General features: G+C 34.1%; 1 protein-coding gene across 1 annotated transcript in view; it reads right to left on the bottom strand.

Annotated features, from left to right (window-relative positions):
* Nucleotides 1-2,912: 2,912 nt before the first annotated feature.
* The window catches only part of IFIH1 (interferon induced with helicase C domain 1), a gene marked incomplete at its 5' end in the record, with an annotated part of 26,423 nt that continues 8,566 nt past the window's right edge, over nucleotides 2,913-20,769 (bottom strand). The window contains 12 exons of the mRNA XM_084524849.1: nucleotides 2,913-3,815; nucleotides 3,914-4,007; nucleotides 5,534-5,724; nucleotides 6,212-6,373; nucleotides 7,295-7,444; nucleotides 8,930-9,186; nucleotides 10,813-11,037; nucleotides 11,139-11,262; nucleotides 11,769-11,885; nucleotides 13,505-13,722; nucleotides 16,227-16,437; nucleotides 17,419-17,639. Coding sequence (XP_084380975.1) covers nucleotides 3,633-3,815; nucleotides 3,914-4,007; nucleotides 5,534-5,724; nucleotides 6,212-6,373; nucleotides 7,295-7,444; nucleotides 8,930-9,186; nucleotides 10,813-11,037; nucleotides 11,139-11,262; nucleotides 11,769-11,885; nucleotides 13,505-13,722; nucleotides 16,227-16,437; nucleotides 17,419-17,639 — 2,153 coding nt within the window. The 3' untranslated portion in view covers nucleotides 2,913-3,632. The remainder of the gene's footprint in view (nucleotides 3,816-3,913; nucleotides 4,008-5,533; nucleotides 5,725-6,211; nucleotides 6,374-7,294; nucleotides 7,445-8,929; nucleotides 9,187-10,812; nucleotides 11,038-11,138; nucleotides 11,263-11,768; nucleotides 11,886-13,504; nucleotides 13,723-16,226; nucleotides 16,438-17,418; nucleotides 17,640-20,769) is intronic.

Raw genomic sequence — 20,769 nt, 5'->3', positions numbered from 1 at the left:
CAAAACAGAAATGGATTGCAATAAAAGATACTTTTCTCCATGTAACTCATGCTCATTATTCATATTTCCAAACTGTTATTTCCTAGCATTCTGTGGTTAATGCCGTATGTATTTGCAATAACGCAGTTCGCAGTGTTACTGCATTCCTTTTCTTTCCTACCAGCACTGGTAATTTCTAACAACCAGAATATCACAAAATGGCAAATGCAAGTTTTGATCAGGCTAGTTTTCATTTCCAAACATGCAGCTTCCTCTGAGGAATGAACATTTAGAGAATGCCTCAAAGGAAATGATTCAAACTCACATGATCCAAATGACTTTGGTAAGTGACTTTATGCTGCATAGTACTTACTTCTGTAATTTGGAATTCTAGAGACACATGCTTCGGTAAGATTCACAAACACTGCAGCATTAGAAACAAAACAATATTCACCTGGCAGAGAATGAACCTTACAAGCTCCATACACCTACTGCTCCTGACATCCTTCCCTGGACTGTTTATACCAGTACTACAAAGAAGCAAATACCAATTCTTTCAATAGCTAAAGCTCTTCCTAACTTCTGAAAAATCAAAACCACATAAGGCAAGATAGAAGTAAAAGTAGAAAAAAAGATACAATAAGGAATCCGTTGGAGAAATGGAGGAAGAAGCAAATTATGGAACAGAAAACATTCAGTTTGTACAGCAACTATCCAGCCAGTTATGCAACTACTCTAAGTTACTAAAATATTTACATTTTCCAGATGAGGAAATGTCAATTTACCTATGTAGGTTGTGCATGACATCAGACCCAAAGTAGACAGAATGATGAAAAGACAACTGAAGTTGAAGCAGTTAAGTAGCCATACACGCAGCTAGACAAATCCCCAGTGACTAATAGTTTTTCTTCTTTTCACATTTATGAACAAATAAAAGATGTAAGTAGAAAATGCAATCAGGATTTGTCACAGTCCCTGGAGGACTTTGAGTCCATAAAGGCAATAAATGAAGAAGCAGCTAGCAGATAAAACATGGCAATTTAGCTTGTTTTTTTATAACTTCACACTTCCTGGATGAGCAATATAGGCACGTTTTACAACCTCATTCAGAGACAATAACTTGAAGTGGAAATCCTTATCCTACAAGCCAGCAAGATTCATTTGAGGTTCATTACCCATTATGCTGAAGTGAGATTGTGTAAACACCCTTTAAGCTTTGGTGACAATGTAGCTGAGTGACACTAGGAACGGGGAATGTAACAGCAGCACACAAGTGGACTACAAGAAGCCCAGGCACGTTTTTGATACGGCCCTGTTGAACTCAGCTATAAAAGAAAAAATAAATGCTGTTGCATAAGCTCTTGCTGCTTCAACAAAGAAAAGTACCAAAATCTCAGTGTTCACAAGATCTCCTCAGCATGAAAAATTATTGATAGAGGACCCAGCAGCATATATCTAATGATATATCTTATCAGGGTTTCACACTTCTTCAAAGTATTGAATAAATGACTTCAGATACTTGAAAGTGCTATGTATGCCTTATGTTACATTTACTTTCTAAACATCTCAGAAAACTTTTCTGATTTAAAAGTATCATTCAAAGAACCATAGCAACTCATTAATACAGATATCCAATGATCTGGATGATATTTATTTGCCAAGAGAAATCATTCTGATCATTAATTCTTATTAATTGATTCTTAGTATACTTTGTAGCATCTTATTTGTTGGATACAGACCACATTAACAAAATACATCTTAAATCATAATGTGTGTAATTTCCAACATTTTTAAACAGTAAGATTCTCAGATCAATGTGTAAAAAATGTAAAATGTGGCCTGCAGTTAGTGCTCAATTAAATTTAAATTTTGTGACCGAAGTCACAAAAAGCTTCAGTATTAAACATAATAGTACAGTACAAGAAAGAGAATAACTTGGTTCTAAGAACAATATATGAGAGAAATGGTTTCATTAAAAAAAAACAAAATATCTAACACTAAACAAAGAAATTGGAGATTTCATATTTGTTCTGCATTGCACCATATTTAAAGGTAGGAATAACATTTTATTTAGATATAAACAATAAAATACACATATACTATGAACTGTTTACACTTCCTACCTCCCACTGGACTTTCCCATTTGTTATATCATTCAAAGATACCCATGGAATCACTGTGTCTTGAAAGACCTTTGCGTGTATAATCTCTGAACCCTCAATACACCTACTACACCTGACACCATTTTTTTAAACAGTCCTAAGGTAGCAGTTTATTAATATAAATCACTGTAGTGGAATAATTTCAACCTATAAACTAGCTACAATTTCTGTAGCTTAAGCATATTGTAATCAACAAAAGTTCTACAGTGAAAACTCTCAGATGCATATTCATTTTATAACACTATGATCTGTTTATAAGTAGCTATTCCTAAAATGACCAATATCAATTTGATCATATCTGAAATGTGTCACTCTTCTCAGTTAGAAATGAGACCCCCCCAAAAAATAAAATCTGATTGGAAAAAAATTAACCTAGTATTTCTATTCCTATTAAGAATGTAGATCAATTACAGATCTAGGTGTAATAAAATACTTTTTGCTGGGTTCTATTTTTCAGCTAAGTTGTACTTAGAAACTTTTACCTGGGTCTACTGAAGTGTTTACGTGTCTATTCAAATAAACATACCACATTATCCTGAATTTAGAGTTGACTCTTGTAACAACAAACAGACCTTCCATGCTTCAGTATCTTACTTGCAAATAGGAGAAAATACATGTAAAATCTGTCAATTAGATAATTATGGAGACACGTGATGCTATTTTTTTACAGTCAGAATAACATTATCCTTTAAATTTCTACAGTGAAACTCTATTCTCATTGTCACAATACTTACAGTGAAAGAGAATAAACAGTACCAAAGTTAGTAAAGGTTATTTATTACACTTATTTATTGAAAAAAAAAAACGTACCTCAATGGCTATAGCCAGTTTAACAATCCTGTGAAGCTAACACACAGAAGGTCAATTGTCATTGTCCTTCTTGGACATTAAGATAATCAATTTAAAGTCAACTTAAGGGCTTGATTTTTTTGAGATTTCTTTTAATGGAAACAGTCTGTAAAAATGTCTGAGCTTACAGCTAAAGGTAAGAGAGAAAGCACTCTGTCATGAAAACACAGAAGCTACAGTGACTCAAAAATTACACTCATGTAATCTGTTCTCTTTACATGGTTTCTTTTTTAAGATACTTTATCTTCATAAGGGTTGTAGCAGAAAGCAAAACAGAAAACAGTCACCACACCAAGTGTCAAGATGACTGTCTTATGTTCTGTGCTTAAAGACAGGTCACCAAACACACTTTTGACAGCATTGCCACCCCACATTTAAATATACTGAGAGGGGAATTTGTTCCATGGATACATATCACTGCAATGTATTTGGTCTTATTTGTCTTGGAGTGCCACTGCAAATCTGAGTGCGTACAGCTGCCGCATGACTTTGTCCTTCTCCCTTGGGTCTTTTCTCCTCTTCAAGGCAGTGTCTTCATGCTCAGGAGCTTTCACAGTGTTTAGGATGCAGCACTCTCTATAACACTCTATAATCAGTAGTCAGAGAAGAGATGAAAAACACATTTATTTTCATTTTGAGTCCTCAGTCTTCATCACTTGAAGGACAATGAGCTGCATAGTCAAAACTGGGGAACCTGATGGGCAGTTCTACCCATTTCTTAAAAATTTCCTTTGTTGCTTTCTTGTCTTCAAAAACAACCACAAAATTTCTAATCTTTAGACAAGGCAGGTCAAGACCTCGGTGAACCATCATATTTCCCCAAGCCTGCAAGTATAAGGAAATCAGAGAAACAGTCATGTCATTAGACAAAAATAAAGACAGACACCAGCAACATAGAAGTATGAAAAGAAGTCATTCCTCACTTGTCCACAATCTTTACATATAATTTCCACATTTGTCTGGTTATCAGCATGTTTATCTTGCAGTGTCTTATTTTCTCTTGTATGGTAAAGATGTCTGAAAAACAGAAAGCAGCGTGAGTCAGAATACATTGGTTATTGGCTACAAATGGCCCTAAATGCACAGTGACTACCATTGCTGAAGTCAGATATGAAACCCAGAAGGCAGTAACCTCGGTTGTGCACATTCAGGAGCCAGAGACAATGCAAGGTCCTATTTCATGCTCCTAAGTAACGTTGAAATGTAACTATACTTCATGTTTTCTTTTGTAACATTTTTGGAGGTGCATCCTCCTTCATTAGCAGCAGCAGGCTTTCAGTTACAGAGTTACAGTAAGGGATAGTTTTTTGTTGTTGTTGTTTTTGTTTTTCTGAAGTGCCACTGAGCTGTCAAAGACGACGTCTGAAAGTTAGAGGTTTTATTTTACTCCCTGTAGTCCAACTTTACCCCTTCACAGCATCATTTCATTCTGTCTCTCCAGAGATGCAGAATATATACACATTCTTATATTATTTAATTTAGGGAGTTCTTGATTTCGTGAGTTACTATCATTACTATCAGCCTGTGCTGAGAGGTTATAATAATTATTACCTTATAGTTTCAATTATAACTGTACTTTGACCGATAGCATTATGTTGATGAGACAATTTCACAGTAGAAGCAGTCTAATGTTTAGGTCTGCAGCTAAATTTTCATTTTTTCAGCATATGAGTACTAATTTCTCATTAAACTCTTCAAAACTTCTTCATTAACATTACAAATTATACCAGTGATGTGTCTCAATGAAAGGAGAACTTTGGAGGGCTGTAACTTGGTAGGACGGTGTCTGCTACATAACTGGAGCAGACTGATTTGCATGTACATGCATAACAAAGCATGACTGATTTGCAGTGTACAATACCAATTACAAAGTTACTGTAGTAAACTGAAGTTGAATTAAAACATTTTCTTGGCCTCTTAATTTACATTATGACTGGGAAAAGAAAGTCACCTCTTTCAGCACTAAAAAGTTAAACAGTTTAATGGAGGTAAATGTTTAACAAACTAGATGGCATGGTATCTCTTGCAATGAAGATTCGAAAAAGCAAGAACACTGGGAGAAATAAAGGAAGTGTGTGACCAGTACGAACATTCTCCGCATGTAGAGCTGTCAATCACAGGTGATTAATAAGTTGTTGATGAGTCACTGGTCATGGTTCACACTTTTATCCAGGGTCTGTTACTGGTGTAACAGTGTAAATGTGAGACTCTGCACTGGGTAACTGGTATTCAGCTTCAGTTGTTGTTACTCTGTGGAATACGCACCACAGTATATAAGTGACCTAGTTAATATTACCACAGGAACTATCTTTTTCCGAAGTTTCACACCCTGCTCACCTTGAAATAAGGGGAAGAACCAACATTTCCTTCAAATTCATTAACTGTAAACTCAAGAGAATTTATGACTTGAAAATATTGGGAAAATATTTATTTATTTATTTATTTATTTATTTATTACTTACTGGGCCTATAGGGTTACAAGCCTTGCTGAAAAGAAAATCTGTTTCTGCTTGAAGGAGACGAAGTAGTTCATAAACACTTACTGGAAATCTTTTTTCACGCTGACATGATGCATGTTTTCAATAACTTGTATATCTTCTCCTGAACATATCAGCTTGTGGCAATTCTTGCATAGGAATGTTATTAGTGAAGGGTTTTTCTTATATGTTTTACGCTGATCTCGTTTTGCCTTCATTTGTTTTTCCATTATACTCTGCAACTGGAAGCTCTCAATCTAGAAACATAACAATTAGAGCACTGTAATATTCTAGTGGAATGACTGTAGCAGACTAATAAATCTAAACATTTATTTCCATAAATTCCAGAGCCTTACAAATAAAACTTATTCTGAAAACTTAAAATTATACTTTCATAAAAAATATCTTTCTGCCTAATAAGGTGTGACTTCTAAAGAAAAAAAAGATACTGTGAAAAAGCAATTGCCTTTCTCTTTATTTTACTAAGTACACTAATCAAATTTTTAGTCAATTTTCCCAACTTGTGTGTTTCTCTGCTTACCTACAAAAAAGCAGACTTCTCCAAAGGTCCAGAAACATAGATTATAAAACAAGTATTGGCAGAAGGATTCAAGGCCATATTAGCTAATACTATTTTGTATTTCTACCCTTATATCTACCCTTAAGTAGATTTCAGGTAGAAAGTATTCGTTACAGTATGCATCAGACTTCTTCAAATGGAAAGTGTAGAGCTGCAGTAGATACCTTATTTAAATATTCTTCCTGCGGCATCCTCTGGACACGCTGAATGGCCTTATACATCATTTTCTCACGGTAAATATTTACGTCTTCACGTTCAACAGCTCCTGAGCCACTCGAAGCCACAAGTGCATAGGTGCTCTCATCAGCTCGAGCTCGACCACGGGCCTACGATTTGCAAAGAATATAACATAAACAGCGTAAAGTTCCCTAAAACACCAAGCAACACTTGTTCCTATTTTTGTAACAGAAGACATGTACAAGTCTTACTACAGAGAGACTCCACGGAGCAATTTTTTTTTCACTTAGGCAGATAAAGAATTAGTATTAACAACGTTCTCTTTCTGTATTAACATTAAAGATACCTGTGAGATAGTATTCAGGAGATTTGTGATTAGCATAACATTTTGTGAAGCAGAAACTTTGTCACCAAAAAATAAGCATGCATTTAAATATCTCAAATGTGCTTACAAATTAACTGAGAACATGAACAAAACTGGTATTAAGATATGCAGTTATATTTTTTTTTAGCTCTCAAGAGTACAAATGTCTTTAAATTTACATATTGCCTTTATTATAGAAACTGGAAACTATAGAAACTATCCTCTTTTTTTTTTTTTTTTTTTTCTTTTTTCCTTTAGGGAATGTGTGCATTGTCTAGTGTTTGTAAAGTGATAAATATATTGCTGGTTGATCATAGGCTGGAAACATGTGTGGGGAGGTTGGAAGTAAGATAAAAGTCCAAAAAGTCCATCATCCACCCATTACACAAGGACAGAAAGTCAATTTCAGCCAGGCCTCTGATCATACGAGAATACCTTTTCTATACCAGGCATAAGACAGCTTACTGGTTGTGTAGAACTTTAAATGGATTTCACACTGCACCACATGGATGCAAATTTTATATAACATGCACTTCATATAGCAGGAGACTGGTACCTGGAAATGAACTTTGTTGCAATAACATTTTCTTTTAGACTGCAAATATTCCAAAAGTATTACCAAAGCCCAGGAATATGATTCACCATTTGCATATTCCAAACAGAAAAGAACTTTAAAAAATAAGTTAGGTATGCAGTAAACTCTTACCTGCAACATAGCAATTTCATTAGTGACAAGGCCATAGCGAATAACAATGTTACACTCTTTGATGTCCAGGCCTTCTTCAGCTACAGTAGTAGCAATAAGTAAATTTACACTTCCACCTCGAAATTTATCAATGACTTCCCTTTGCTCATTCTGTAAATTAAAAAACATTGGTATATTAACTTTCAGTATTAGTTTCTGACAGAAGTTTCTTGTAATGAAGAGAATTAAGGAATCATAACCCAATCATTCCAGAGAGGAGTGCCAAACTTCAGTCACTTCAACCACTGTATTTAACACCTTTCAAGATCACAAATAAGGAGTTTCTTCTGAACACACTATGCGTTCAGCATTTGTGAGGGAGTTGGGGGCAGACACCTATCTTTTAAATGTAACTGAACTTGGACCTTTTTACCTAATGATTCCATTTCATAGACACTAGGAGTTTTGATAATACAATTCTTTGCTCTATAAAGTTATTTATGTATTTACCCAGACATTACGGATATCTACTACTTCAGTATTATCATCTTTAAGTACAGCCTTCAGTACTTTCAAGTCAAGTTCCCAAGTACTTAAATTTCCTCAAAATAATGTATTTTTTTTTTTTATCTGCAGAGCACCAAAAAACACGGAGATGATGTACATAAAAAATAAAGCATCCAAAACATGGAATTTTGAATTAGATGAACATTTCAAAGACGCTTTAGCAGTAGCAGAGGGACAGAAGCTTCCTAAATACCACATTCAGTTTCAAAATACAGAGGCTATTGCTTTGTTTGTGCAATATGGTACAGTGATTAAAGAACATTTTTTTTTTTTTCAAAAAACAAGCTTACTTTGTACAGAACAATTCCTATACATTTTTTTGAAACTGAAAGAAACTGCAGTAAATAGACTCTGCCCAGCAAAAAGTAACACCATTATTGTTTAAATGCTGAAGTGGCAATTTTACAGGGTGTAAAAAGCAGAACAGAGCATTTAGTATACTGAAGCACTTTATTTTGAAAATATTAAATTTGAATGTATAAATAAATTGTCAGAGAGGTGTTGTGTATGAAGTGAACACATTGATATGAGATGGAGTGTTGAGTTATCAATCATGGAGTTTTCATGGTTTTGGCAAATTCTCTTTCAATGACTGTGTCAGTATGAAGTATGCATATAAACTGGAATAAATTGATTAAATGATGATATCAGGAAAAGACAGTCATCCTTAGCATTGTAATTCAGTTTATCTTTCAATTTGTCCAGTAAACTATAATTTGAATCACTGTTGTCTTAGTAAGTGTGACCTTATTTAACTATCATACTTTCCTACTGCCATTTTGTTCACTTTTTTTTCTTCCTATATCTCACTACAACTTGTGTCCCTTTTTGACTACATATTCCTCTAGGAAACTTTTTCCCTGTTACTCTTGCTGTCATAGAATACAAGCACCAATAAAAGTTGCATCTCGTGGAAATAAAATTAAAATACTGTTATTCACCTAAGCTACACTTTATGATTGTAAGATGCTGGCAGATTTGAAAGTAGAACTCTGGGCTCCAAACTTCAGTCCTTTGTTCTAGTACTAAACCAAACTGTTTTCTCAAAATAAGTACAGGATTTTAACACCATATTGAATAGTTCTGTACCTGAGTCATGGGTTTAGTTTCACTGTTGTGTCCAGCACCAATAAGATAATGAGCCTTAATCCCCACTTCTTCAAATTTTGGGTTATCCATAATCCACTGGAATAAGGCAAAAGCACTTTGCCGAGTCTTTGTGAAAATAATTCCTCTGGGTTCTTTAGTCTTTGTGAACTCCTCCATTAAAGTGTTTCGCAACTTTATCAGTTTCTCATTTTCATATTCTGGCTTTCTAGCCAACTCTTTTAGCTGTTTCTTTTTTGCTTTAAAAATAGCAAATGTAAGTTAAAAAACAGTACTATGTAAAATAAAAGCTCTAGGAAAAACAACAACAACAACAACAAAAGAGAAAAACAAACAAAACAAAGAGCAACTTTCTGTACAGAGGTTGAAAGGTTCAATGAATGACTCTCTTACACAGGCACCATTGACCAGGGAGGATTCCTCACACATTTTTTTTAAATTTACATTTTTAATATTTAAAAACTTATGTCATGGACATATGATTACAAAAAGACAACACTAATACTTTAAGAAAGGAATGGGGGAAGCTTGTGTGTTAAGATATTACAGCCACTTTAATATAAATTTCCTGTGCAGGTTATTGTGTGAATAATCCACCTTGTCCAGTGCAGTGGTAGTCAGTTTATCCAAAACTGGTACTCTGCATTTGCAGTAGCTTTCTGACTACAGTCTCATTCATATTTTAGAATGTAATCACACATAAAGCTACATACTCATAAAGCTATACATATCTACAAAGTAGATATATGTAACAAACACCTATAGTTTTCTCATGTATTTAAATCTACACTAAGAGCTTCAGTAACTTTACTTCCCAAAGATAAACTCCATTCTTAAAAGTTGGAAACAAATTCCTTAGATTTCCTTCTACTACTCCTGGCACAATCAGTGATATAACTGGAACAGATTGGAGTATAATTTCCTTTTTGCTATCAGTTTCTCTGAACTTCATTTACACATGGAAATGAAATCACTCTAGAAAACTAAGTTTAATTTTTAATTAGTTTAACTTTTTAGTTCTCAGCAGCAATTCAATACTGAAATTCTAAGGCAGTGGGCACAAAGACAAGTATGGATGGTGAGTAAAAAACACAATGACATTACCTCATTAATCTGTCTAAAAGTTTTTTTTTTTTTTTTTAACATTTCCCAAATTTGTTAATGGTGGCATTCTAAATTTGTAGTTCATGAAGTTAGATTTTACTACAGCATGAATCCCATTTTGTTTTGCACCACCCAGGAGCCAACTTGTCTACCTCTTTCTCATTGTGAAGGCAGTAAGGGGAAAAAAGAGGCAGAAAATATTATTGTGCAAAGTACTGCATTAATCCTAGTTCCAAGGCGAATGATCAGAAAAAAAGGCAACTACTGTTGGTCTCTGCAATTTAACCAGCTGTTTAATTCTCTCAGTAGCTGCTCTTTACCTGGAACTTACTCAGGATCATTATTCCCATCTCTTAGTATGCAGTCAATGCATACTAAGTATGCATACTTAGTATGAGAGGTCTGGTTAAAAAAGGGGCATTGCACGTTACTTTGGTGTTCCATTTGCTCAACTTTTGGTCCCTCAGTAGTATCTAATGGAATATACATTCTGTCTGCCTGTCAGAATGTCCTCAGGGTCACTTCATTGGAGAACAGCAGAGAACAATTTTTACTTAGTATCAGAAAAAAGGAAGTGTCCTTAGGCTAAAATCAAAGAGCATCTACTACATGTTGGGACATGATCACACTGTGACGTTGTTTAATGCATAATAAACAACACAGCAATCTCTACAAAGTAATAATTAATGAGCCCATGCAAATTATACCATTAGGTTCTATGGATTTTAAATATTAAAAATCACCATGTATTTCAAGCTTACCATGAAATAAATCTATTAGAAATTCATCTGTTTCATCCTGTTTTGATACTGCTGGTTCATCATCATCACTCCCTATTGTTTTCTTGCTTTTTTCCTCCTTATAAAAGTTATTTAGGTGATTGTATGCATCGACCATTCGGATAGTGTCATTAATTTGCAGAGCATCATTATATTTCTTCAAGTGTTCTGCACAGACACGTTCCTTGCGTTTTTCTTCCTTTGCAGCTAAAAGTCAACAAAAAAAAAACAAAAACATGTCTGTGTATAAAATAAAACAAAACAAGAAACAGACAAATTCAGTCAAGATATTTTCCCTATACAGTTACCTTTTTTCTCTTCTCTAATCACCCACTGTTCATACGGCTGAGATCCAAACTCAGATTTTGGATAGAGTTTGCAATAGTTTTGAATATCTGTCATGATCTCAATAATTCTTTCTCTGAATGGATCCTAGAAAGAAATGGATTACTAAAGTAAGCAAGCATCTTCAAGCAAAAAAAAAAAAAAAAAAGGACCGAACTCTTCTGGCTTAAACTACACTAAGTAACTTCTTAAAACCTAGAACTTGAAATTCAAAGCTGAGTAAGGTTGCTAAGAGTATTAACAGTTATGGAAATCAATAGCTCAGAACATTATAAAAATTAAACTGCGAATATAACATTTTTTAGTATATATTATGTCACCCCAACAGAAACATGGCTCAGAAGGACTTTTGACCAGATATCTGACAAATATAAATGCAGTAAATGCAGATATGTAAAAATTTAGTTTCATTTAACTTTACTGACACTTTTCCATCCAGAGGAAGGCAGAAAATAAAAAAACTAACACAAATTAGCACTATGGATCACAGTAAGTCTATAGCAAAACAGCATTAGTCAGAAGTTCTTGACACCATACAACATTCTTTCAAAGGGAAATTAAACTTTAATACCAATTTGTTTGACAAAACATACCTTTCTTTTGTCATCCGCAATCACGGTCTTCTTAAATGGCTCCTTCACCTGATTTTTCAGTTGGGAGGCATGTTCTTCAACAGTCATGATTCTACGTGCATCAAGATTGGCACAGATCTGTAAGAAAATCAGGGATTATTTATTTTAATGTTTAATGACTTATTTGACATGAAAACTGAATTAATGTAACATACTTTCTCCTTCAGATTTTTTTTTTTTTACATCATTTTGTGTATTTTCTTCCCACAAAAATGGCATGCAGACAGTAAAAGTATGAAGGACTTTTCTTTGAAAAGTGTTTAAGAGAAGCTATGCAAGTTACTTTTTAGGCCTGAAGTGATTCTTGCACATGAAATGAAGCTTGCAGATTGGGGTGAAAAATAGGTACATTGAAAAGGAAAATATACCATCAATACTTTGGAAGAGAAAATTTTGGAGCACAAAACAAATAAATAAAAAGAATGGTGAAACTAAATAAAAGAAAATATATGTTAGTGACTAATTCTGAAAGTAAAAGCTTGTCACAAAATAAGAAAATAATTTGAAATGATCTTTGTTGGAAGAGGAATAGATGGAGAAAATTTCAAAACTAACTGCACAACTAAAATGGACTTTTCTGCTTTTGATCTCTCCTGAGAAGATAATATGCACATTTCTGTCAGTGAGTATGAAGTAATAAGGGGAAACTTTAAATTTATTATGAGCAGATGAAAAAAAAAAAGTCTGGCAAGCAACCTTTATGATGTCTGCAGCAGTAGTTATCTATTTGAGGTTGTATATTTGGATTACATTTCTTTACATAGAACCACCATCTTATCATTGAGATTTCACAGATAATGAAAAGGAATTCTCTGCTTTTTCCACTGCTAGGAAGATTTGTCCCAAAATACCTCATAACCATAACTACTTCAATAGAGCCTAACAACTTCTTGTACGCCTCACATACTCATTTCACATTCCGTTTCTCACAAAATCACAGAATGGTTGATGTTGGACAGGACCTCTGGATATCATCTAGTCCAACCTCCCTGCTCACAATGTGTCCGCTATTCTTGTGCAAATCTTACTAAATAGGAGGTTTCACTGCAGTCCTGTGTTAAATTCTCCTTTTGTATCAGTAATAATATCCATTGAATTTTAAGTAAAATAGTTTCTTTATAGTCACAGATGTTTTAAATACAGAATTTAACCAATTATCTCCAGTCAGGCATATATGCAACCACACATACTACTCCCTTCTCAATCAGTAACTAACTGCTGTAAACACATTTGCTTGCTACCTGTATCTAACAGGTACATTGTTTAAATATTCAACTACATTTTTCACTTTCCTGAATCCACATGGAAGCCCAGCCTAGTTGCTCTAGAAATACAGACATAAAATACTGTGATCTCACTAGGCCTTAAAATACATGGTAAATTCTAATCCAGCAACATAAAGAGAAGATTTTTATTAATTAAAAACATCACTATTTTCTGGATTTCTTGCCTTTGATCTTGGATTGTTTTGTTTTCAAGTGAGGCAATCTTTTTACTTCCCTATTTATGTAAGCAACCTTTATTTGTACAGCAATGTCCATTAATTTGTAGTGGCACAATTTGCTAAATGGCTCTGAGCTGAATTTCCGTATACAAAAGAAAAGAATCAGATGATATAATTGAAGCCTAACACTATACAGATTTACTTTAACAAGACACTGTTCCTTCAGTGATTTGCAAATATAAGGGCTATTTACTTTTAGAATATGTTCTTCAGCTTTTGGGTTGGAATTTGCACCTCCTACTCCAGGTGAGGCTGTAAGTCCCAGAATCTGAGGCTGTGGAATCAATGGTTTGTTTTCTTTCGCCAGTTTTCTGTTCTTCATCTTTTCTTTTATGTAACGTCGCATTATATTGTTGTAGACGCCTTCCTTTTGAGTGTGATGACACTCATCAATAATGATGAGTGAAAAATCTTAAAAAAAAAAAAAGAAGAAAGAATAATTATGATTAATTTTCTTTCAAAGGTAGAACTGTGTGAGTAAATCTTTGTACAGGTAAGCACGGTGCTGAAAAGATCCAGTTAGTTTGTTTGAGTCCTAATGCATTAGAAAATTTACAGAACTGGAGGAAGGGGTGGATAGGAGCTGTATATATTTAATGAACTTTGGAATTTTTGCTGCACTCCTGACATATAAAGTAGTTTTTCTTTTCAGATAACGTAGAAAGCTTTTCTATTCTTGCAAAAACAATCTGATGGTATAAAGAATTTTGGACATGTATTTTTAATAACCAGTATAGCAGATAGTAACCACTAGTAGGAACATATTATAGTTCTACACTATCTATGCTATCTTTTATAAGCATATCCGTAAATGCATTGACAAACTACATACATATCATTTGTCTATGTGAACATACGTAACATATTAGAAGTCTTTCAGACACTCTAGAAAGTCCTGTGCTGATCAAAATATGCTTCAATTTTATAACAACACAGAGATTGTCCCCCTGTTTCTGCCCAATTAAAAGACTTACATTACTCTGTGGATGTGTCATTGGAAAAAAACAAACAGATGGAGAGGGCACTACTGATCATCTCGCTTTTGTAGTTGAGGAAACTGATGAAGATTCAGACTATGATTTTGTGGTTTTTAGTTAGATCATATTTACATGAAACAGGTAGAGTACAATATGATAAAGTATTTTTTCTTTGTTTTAAATCTTGCACAAACACAAAGAACATCTCACCTACATATTTACATATGCAGATACTGAAATATATTTTAAGGTTCTTATTTCAAAGACTCATAAACTATTTCTCTAGCAGCAAAACTGGTTTATGGAGCTCCCACCCTTCCTCTAACTAGCTAGTAACTCTCTATGTTGAATTCCCTACAAAACTGTGGCAATGTCTGTAAAGCAGATGACTGAAATGATTTGGGTTAAACTCATTTTTTAATTTAATTTTTAATCAGGCAATTTTCATGCCCTTGTTTACACATTGGTGTGCTAACACTGCTGCATCACTACAAATGATTTTTGTGTCAACCAGCAGCAAAAGTTGGAAACTAACAGAGAGTTAGAATAATCTGAATGGGCCCTTCTGCTGGGGAAAATATCATGTAATATATTTTCAGGTCTTTGAAGAACCTGAAGAAAGGTGGAAAGTGAACAGGGGAAATTTTATTTAGATATTAAGCCAAAGAGTACCACTAAGAAAGCAAAATATTGCTCCACATCACTGGGGAAACGTGACTGTTTTCACACAAGTGGTCTAGGAAGCTATTTTGGACTGGAGTTTTGTGGTTTCAAACCAAATTTTCTATTTATTTCTAACATTTCTACATTATATATATAGATCATATGTATTATAACTTTCTATGAAGGAAACTTTGCAAGGTGTGAAACCTCATGACACAAGCTTGGGACTCAGCCCAATTAGGCCAGCAGTTCCTGTAGAAGCATTTAGGCACCTCTATATGGTATTCCCAAATAATTCAGATTTGGGAAGGTTTACTGACTTAGTGGAGGTGTAAATGACATAAATACAACAAAATCTTTGGAACTCTACCTAAGATAATGAAAAGGTATTCTGCGGGAGGGGAGGTAATTCTGGGATACTCGAGTGGCTTTTTTAGGACTTGGTTTGGATCAAGCAAGTACTCCAATCAGCACTAGGCACTGACAGACACCATGCTTCCCTGTTGTCTCTGTAACACTCAGACAAATTCTTGTTTTACCTTAATTCCCTTATTTTGAACATTGTAGCTCTCCCATCAGCTATCTCCTATCCCATCTAGAATAGAGTTGACTATTGGTCACTGCAGCCCAAATCCTGGAGCTGAAGTCATGCTTTGTTCCATCACTGGCAGATAATACAATTTCCTTTCTGATCTCCCAATAGTATCTCCCACTTTAGACTTCTGGGCAAACAATATAATTCATCTCATCTTCTACTTTTTGTGCTCTGCAACTTCCTTTGTCTGTTGTAGGAGACCATTGTAGCTGCCTATCTATATGTAGTTAGAAGTAATCCTATCTCCACATGTTAGCAAAATGGCAAAATTTTAAAGATTACAACTTTTATAACAGATTGGCTTCTATCCCATGCTTCATTGTATTTCTCAAACTACTTACTGCATTTGAGTTTTTAATATTTTTTATACTTCTATTCATGGCTTCTACATGATATAATTCAATGTTCTACCAAGCCTGTAAGCTGAAATCAGTATAGTTGTATTTGCACAAGGTTGTGCTTGAGCTACATAAAATGGGATGCACAACAGGTGAACTGCAAAAGTCTAACTTGGCTTCAAAAAATTGCAAGCACATTAAGATCTGTTTTTGACTCTCAGAGTACAGCTTGCATTTATAAAAACAGTCAAAAGACATTAACTACTGAGTTTGGCACATTTTTAATCTGCAGTTTTCCAGAACTTTTGACCTTCTGTAAAAATTTCAGAATGAAAATCTTGCCTGATAAGTGGACACCTTCTTCATCTTCTTCAGTTGCATTTAACAGTGAATTCTCAAGAATCTGTGCTGTACTGATGATTACATCATATCTTCTGACAACTTCAGGAAATGAGATTTTCAGCTGAGAATCACCACTTAAACCAATAACCTGATACCAACGTTTCAGGAATGGATTAAACTCTTTTCGTAAATGCTGTTCCACTAACGGTACCTGAAAAAAAGTTTCCAAATAATTTATACCAGAACATACATAGGACTATAAGGATTATAAATATATACCTATTTGCCAGAGATGTTGTTAGGTGAATATACACTCTGTGCAAAACATACTTTTTTTTTTTTAAAAAAAGTAAACAAACCCTTATTCACTACACAATAGGACCTGAAAAAAAAAGGAAAAGCAAATACTAAAAATCCACAAAGCAATCCCCTCTCTTTCTCATCAACACTGTTCTCTGTCCATTGAAGTATTTATATGTCTGTACTTCTTTTCATTCCACAGGTCTTTTCCCAAAATGTTCATAAAAACATTTTCCCAAAACGTTTATTAAAAAAAAAAAAAAAAGTTCCTAAGAAAAACTTTTTGCCCCAAGAACTTTGGCTTAACTGTGTCTTGGAAAGAACAAGCAATGAATGCTCTGGCTCTTTGACTAAGCTTATAACATACTAACAATTTTATTATCATAGGAGAATAGGGATATCTTTTAATCTTTCAATAAAATTATTAAATGCATTTACACACTTTAATATTACCATAGAAAAACTTTAGTTTAGGTTATATGCTCTGAATTTAACTGTAAAAATTGCAGTTCTTATCAGAAAATCTGACAGAATATTACCTAACTAGTTTGAGACTCATTAGGTGGCCTTCATTACCAGATCCAAACATAGAATGTGAAAAATATATTTTTTAAATGTTATTTGATTTTTATTAATCCTAACAAGAAATAAAACTTTTTCCGATAATGTAGTTAATTGGCTACATGCAAATACTCATATGTGCTGCATTAAATTAAAATCACTCATGTTTTCAGCAATATAATGGAGATGACAGTCTATAGTTGTGTGCCTTTAAACATAGCTAAATCTGGAGAAGCTGAAAAATGTATTTACATTCATTTTACAAGTTCTTTACTAACAGTGCATGAGGTTTGCAAAATACTATTTTTTTTTTTTAAACGTACCAACATACCTTATTAACAAGTACTATAACTTTTCCAGGTTCTGATGCTCTTTTTTTCTTATCCAAATGATCTTTGGTAATATAAACAGCCACTCTGGTTTTACCACTGCCTGTAGGGAGACATATTATAATATTCTCCCCATTCAGTGCTGGCTTTGCAACTTCCATCTGGTAGTCTCTCAGTATCAGATCTGGTTCAGGTGAAGCTCTGCTCTCCATTTCATCTTCATCTAAGGGTGCAAAGAAATATAAATATCAAACAGGAAGCATTTATCAGAATATTGAACAAGTGACAAATGAAAAATATAAATTTATTATGAGATACATCTTCTGAATAAAGAGAAACATAGCGTGTTAGCACAGGAAATGCTGTTCTGTGGACCTGTGCTTATATCCAGTTGCCTAACAGTGTAGGTGGAATAAGCCACAATATGTCTTCATTCATCTATGTTAATATGATTATTATTATGTATGAATTCAAATGATACAATTCAGTAGCACTGAGAACAACAAAAGTTGTGTTCAGAGCTGTAGTATGCATAATGTAGACAATCTTATGTGATGCTCTCTTTCATCGGTACTGAAATTTATTTGCTTGCATGTGAGCTACCTTTTTAAATACCTCCCAGAGGAAGAAAAAAAAAAAAAGAAAAAGATGTAGCCATAGAAAAAGAAAAAGAGATAGGGACTACTTAAAAATAGATGAAGGGAGTTATAAAGTATAAAGATCAAATAGATAAAATTCAATCGCCCATACAAGACAGAGCTAGCTGCAGAATGTTACCACCTATTCAATGCAAATTGTGGTGCCTCCAGACTGACTCATACATAATGCAGTCTGAGCTGTTCACTAAAAGGCCATGTGCATTTGCCACCTAAAGGCCAAAACCTTCCATCTATCATGTAAAATGCAATGGCAGAAAGTTCGTATTTACTTCTCACAGATAAAACAAACAACATTCAAAAGTTAAAAGGGATGTCACAATTTCAGGCAGTGAGAAAAGCATGTCAGTTCTCTGAGTTTATACATATTTAGGAAGTCAGAAATTATCTATATGAATGTAAGAAGTATTTACATTAGTGGGGTTCTGCGCCTTTTTTCTTCTACAGATATGTTTGTTTATCCTGAACTATTAATTATCCTGAACTTGTACTGTTGTCAGCGAATAAGAGGCAGAAATCCTACTAGACTAAAAATGAGGAAAAAAACCCTCTAGTTTTATTTCCTGATGATATTAAATGAAGAATCATGGGGCTTTTATTATCACTGATGCATCATATGAAAAATAAGTGTATTTTTCTAGTAAACCTTATTCCATTAAATAAAATTAAACTAACAAAAAGTAATGAAGCTTGATAAAATACTGCTGATGGAAACACCCGAATACCATTCCTAAGTGTTTTTTGCTTGTTTTGCCTTTTAGTGTGAGTGCAGCACTATCTGGAACACAGGGAAATTTACACCAGAGAGTACTTGCTGTTACTTATCTGACTTCTACTACTCTCTTTTGAGGAAGAACACTGTTTGCTTTCTGGTTGACTAAATACAATAGTTCAATCATATTGAAACTAGCACTTTATCACCCATCTGTTTAGTTAAATTTCAGTATCTTAACATCCTCAACTAACTATCCATGCCTAAAAAATATTTAACTTATCTCTCTCCTAGCTTCCTTGGCTCCTGGTAAGATAAAGGCTAATACAGGAATCTTTTCACAGGATATGATTCCATTAAAGAATTTTCATCACGCACAGTAAAACTTTAGGGAGGTTGTCTGCCTTCATACAAGGCTCATAAACTGCTGCTCTGTGCTAAAAGAAACATGATAATTATTCTTCTATTATCCTAATTCCAACATTTTTCTTAAATGTAAAATGATCCTTGCATTGAAAAGGGCAACTAAATCCATAGGATTCTTTGCTTTAAAATCAAACTCCTATTAGTGCATTAAGATCTATCCAGACATCAAATACAACAGCCTTACTGCAAAAATTCAAATTATAAAATCCAAAAATATCACCAATTCCATCTGTATCTCCACTATTTTTCTCATATTTGCTCTCACTGAGTTTAAGCATGAATGTTTTTAAAAACTTTTCAACTATTTTTAAAGCTCAAATGTAAACAGAACATGTAATAAATAACAAGTAAAAAAAATCTGTTCTGCATTCTTCACATAACTGTAGTGATTTATTTTTTTCTGCTGGACTACTGGACATAGCCAATGCTCAACTAAATGTGAGATTTTTCAGGAATATTAAAGGTTCAGGCCATATATTTATGTATGTGCTACCACACACCAGTAGCCTGTATCAGCCTGCCCAACGGATATAGTGTGTCTGCTCACAAAATGGAGAAGTTTCTGTGCCCTGACATTTCATGTGACACAGTGAGAAAAAAGTCTAGTGTGACTGATGAGTCACCTCAGCACAGAAGTGCTAAGTATATTCCTCAGAGTTAACAATACATAGAATAAAACCCTATATGTAGGGTAGCAACAGATTTGAGGGGTAGCAATTTAGATTTGAGATATCCTGAATCTTCTGTGCACTTGTAAAACCCAGGATTTTTAGTTTTAAAAAGGTTGAAACTATTCTAAAGCATTTTCAGTAAACACTTTGTAGGCTTATGACATATTACAACTTTACTTGACTTTACTGATCTAATACTAGTCTCTTTAGGCAGAGTTGGCTTGTAAAGTAACCCAGATTTTTCTTAGTCCTTGCACAAGATATAGGCACAGAACAAACTATATACAGGCTGGTTTCTAGAAGTCAACTGATTCTTGAATTCAGTGTAGGGCAAACAATAACTGTTCACCACGGAAGACAGCTGCAAATTCTTTCTGCCTGAGGTTAAAAAATAAATAAATAAAAGTGGGGTGTCTTTTACAACAGCAGTGTTTAATTGGTTTCAGAGTTTATACATTGCAAGTTCACATCTGTCTGAAAAGTGTTATCTAAACACAATCTAATATTTAGTTTAATGCTACATTTCATTTAGAACTTGCAAGTATTCTTAAATGTGAGATTTGCAAAGGTCTTTGGATATTAATCTCCATTGATTAGGTTACTTTTACAAACAGTGCTATTAAATTATTTAGGTCCAAAGTAGATCCTCGTTATGGTTCTGCAAGTACGCAGGAAATGTTGCTCCTCAACTTCTGATGCCTCTAAAACCTTTCCAATTTAATCCCTCTTATCTCCCCAGTACAGGATCCACAATTTAGCTTCTTCATTAGAGCAAAAGAAGCACATACATGTGGCAGTATTATGAGTATCTGTACAGATAACTTCACTGGATGACTTCCAGAAGTTCATTCCAGTCTGTGTGATTGTATTCTGCATCACTGACCATTT

The sequence above is a fragment of the Aythya ferina genome (genome assembly GCF_964211825.1).
Source record: "Aythya ferina genome assembly, chromosome: 6".
NCBI lineage: Eukaryota > Metazoa > Chordata > Aves > Anseriformes > Anatidae > Aythya > Aythya ferina.
The sequence above is the reverse complement of the archived record's forward strand: the minus strand, read 5'-3'. Positions and strand labels throughout refer to the sequence as shown.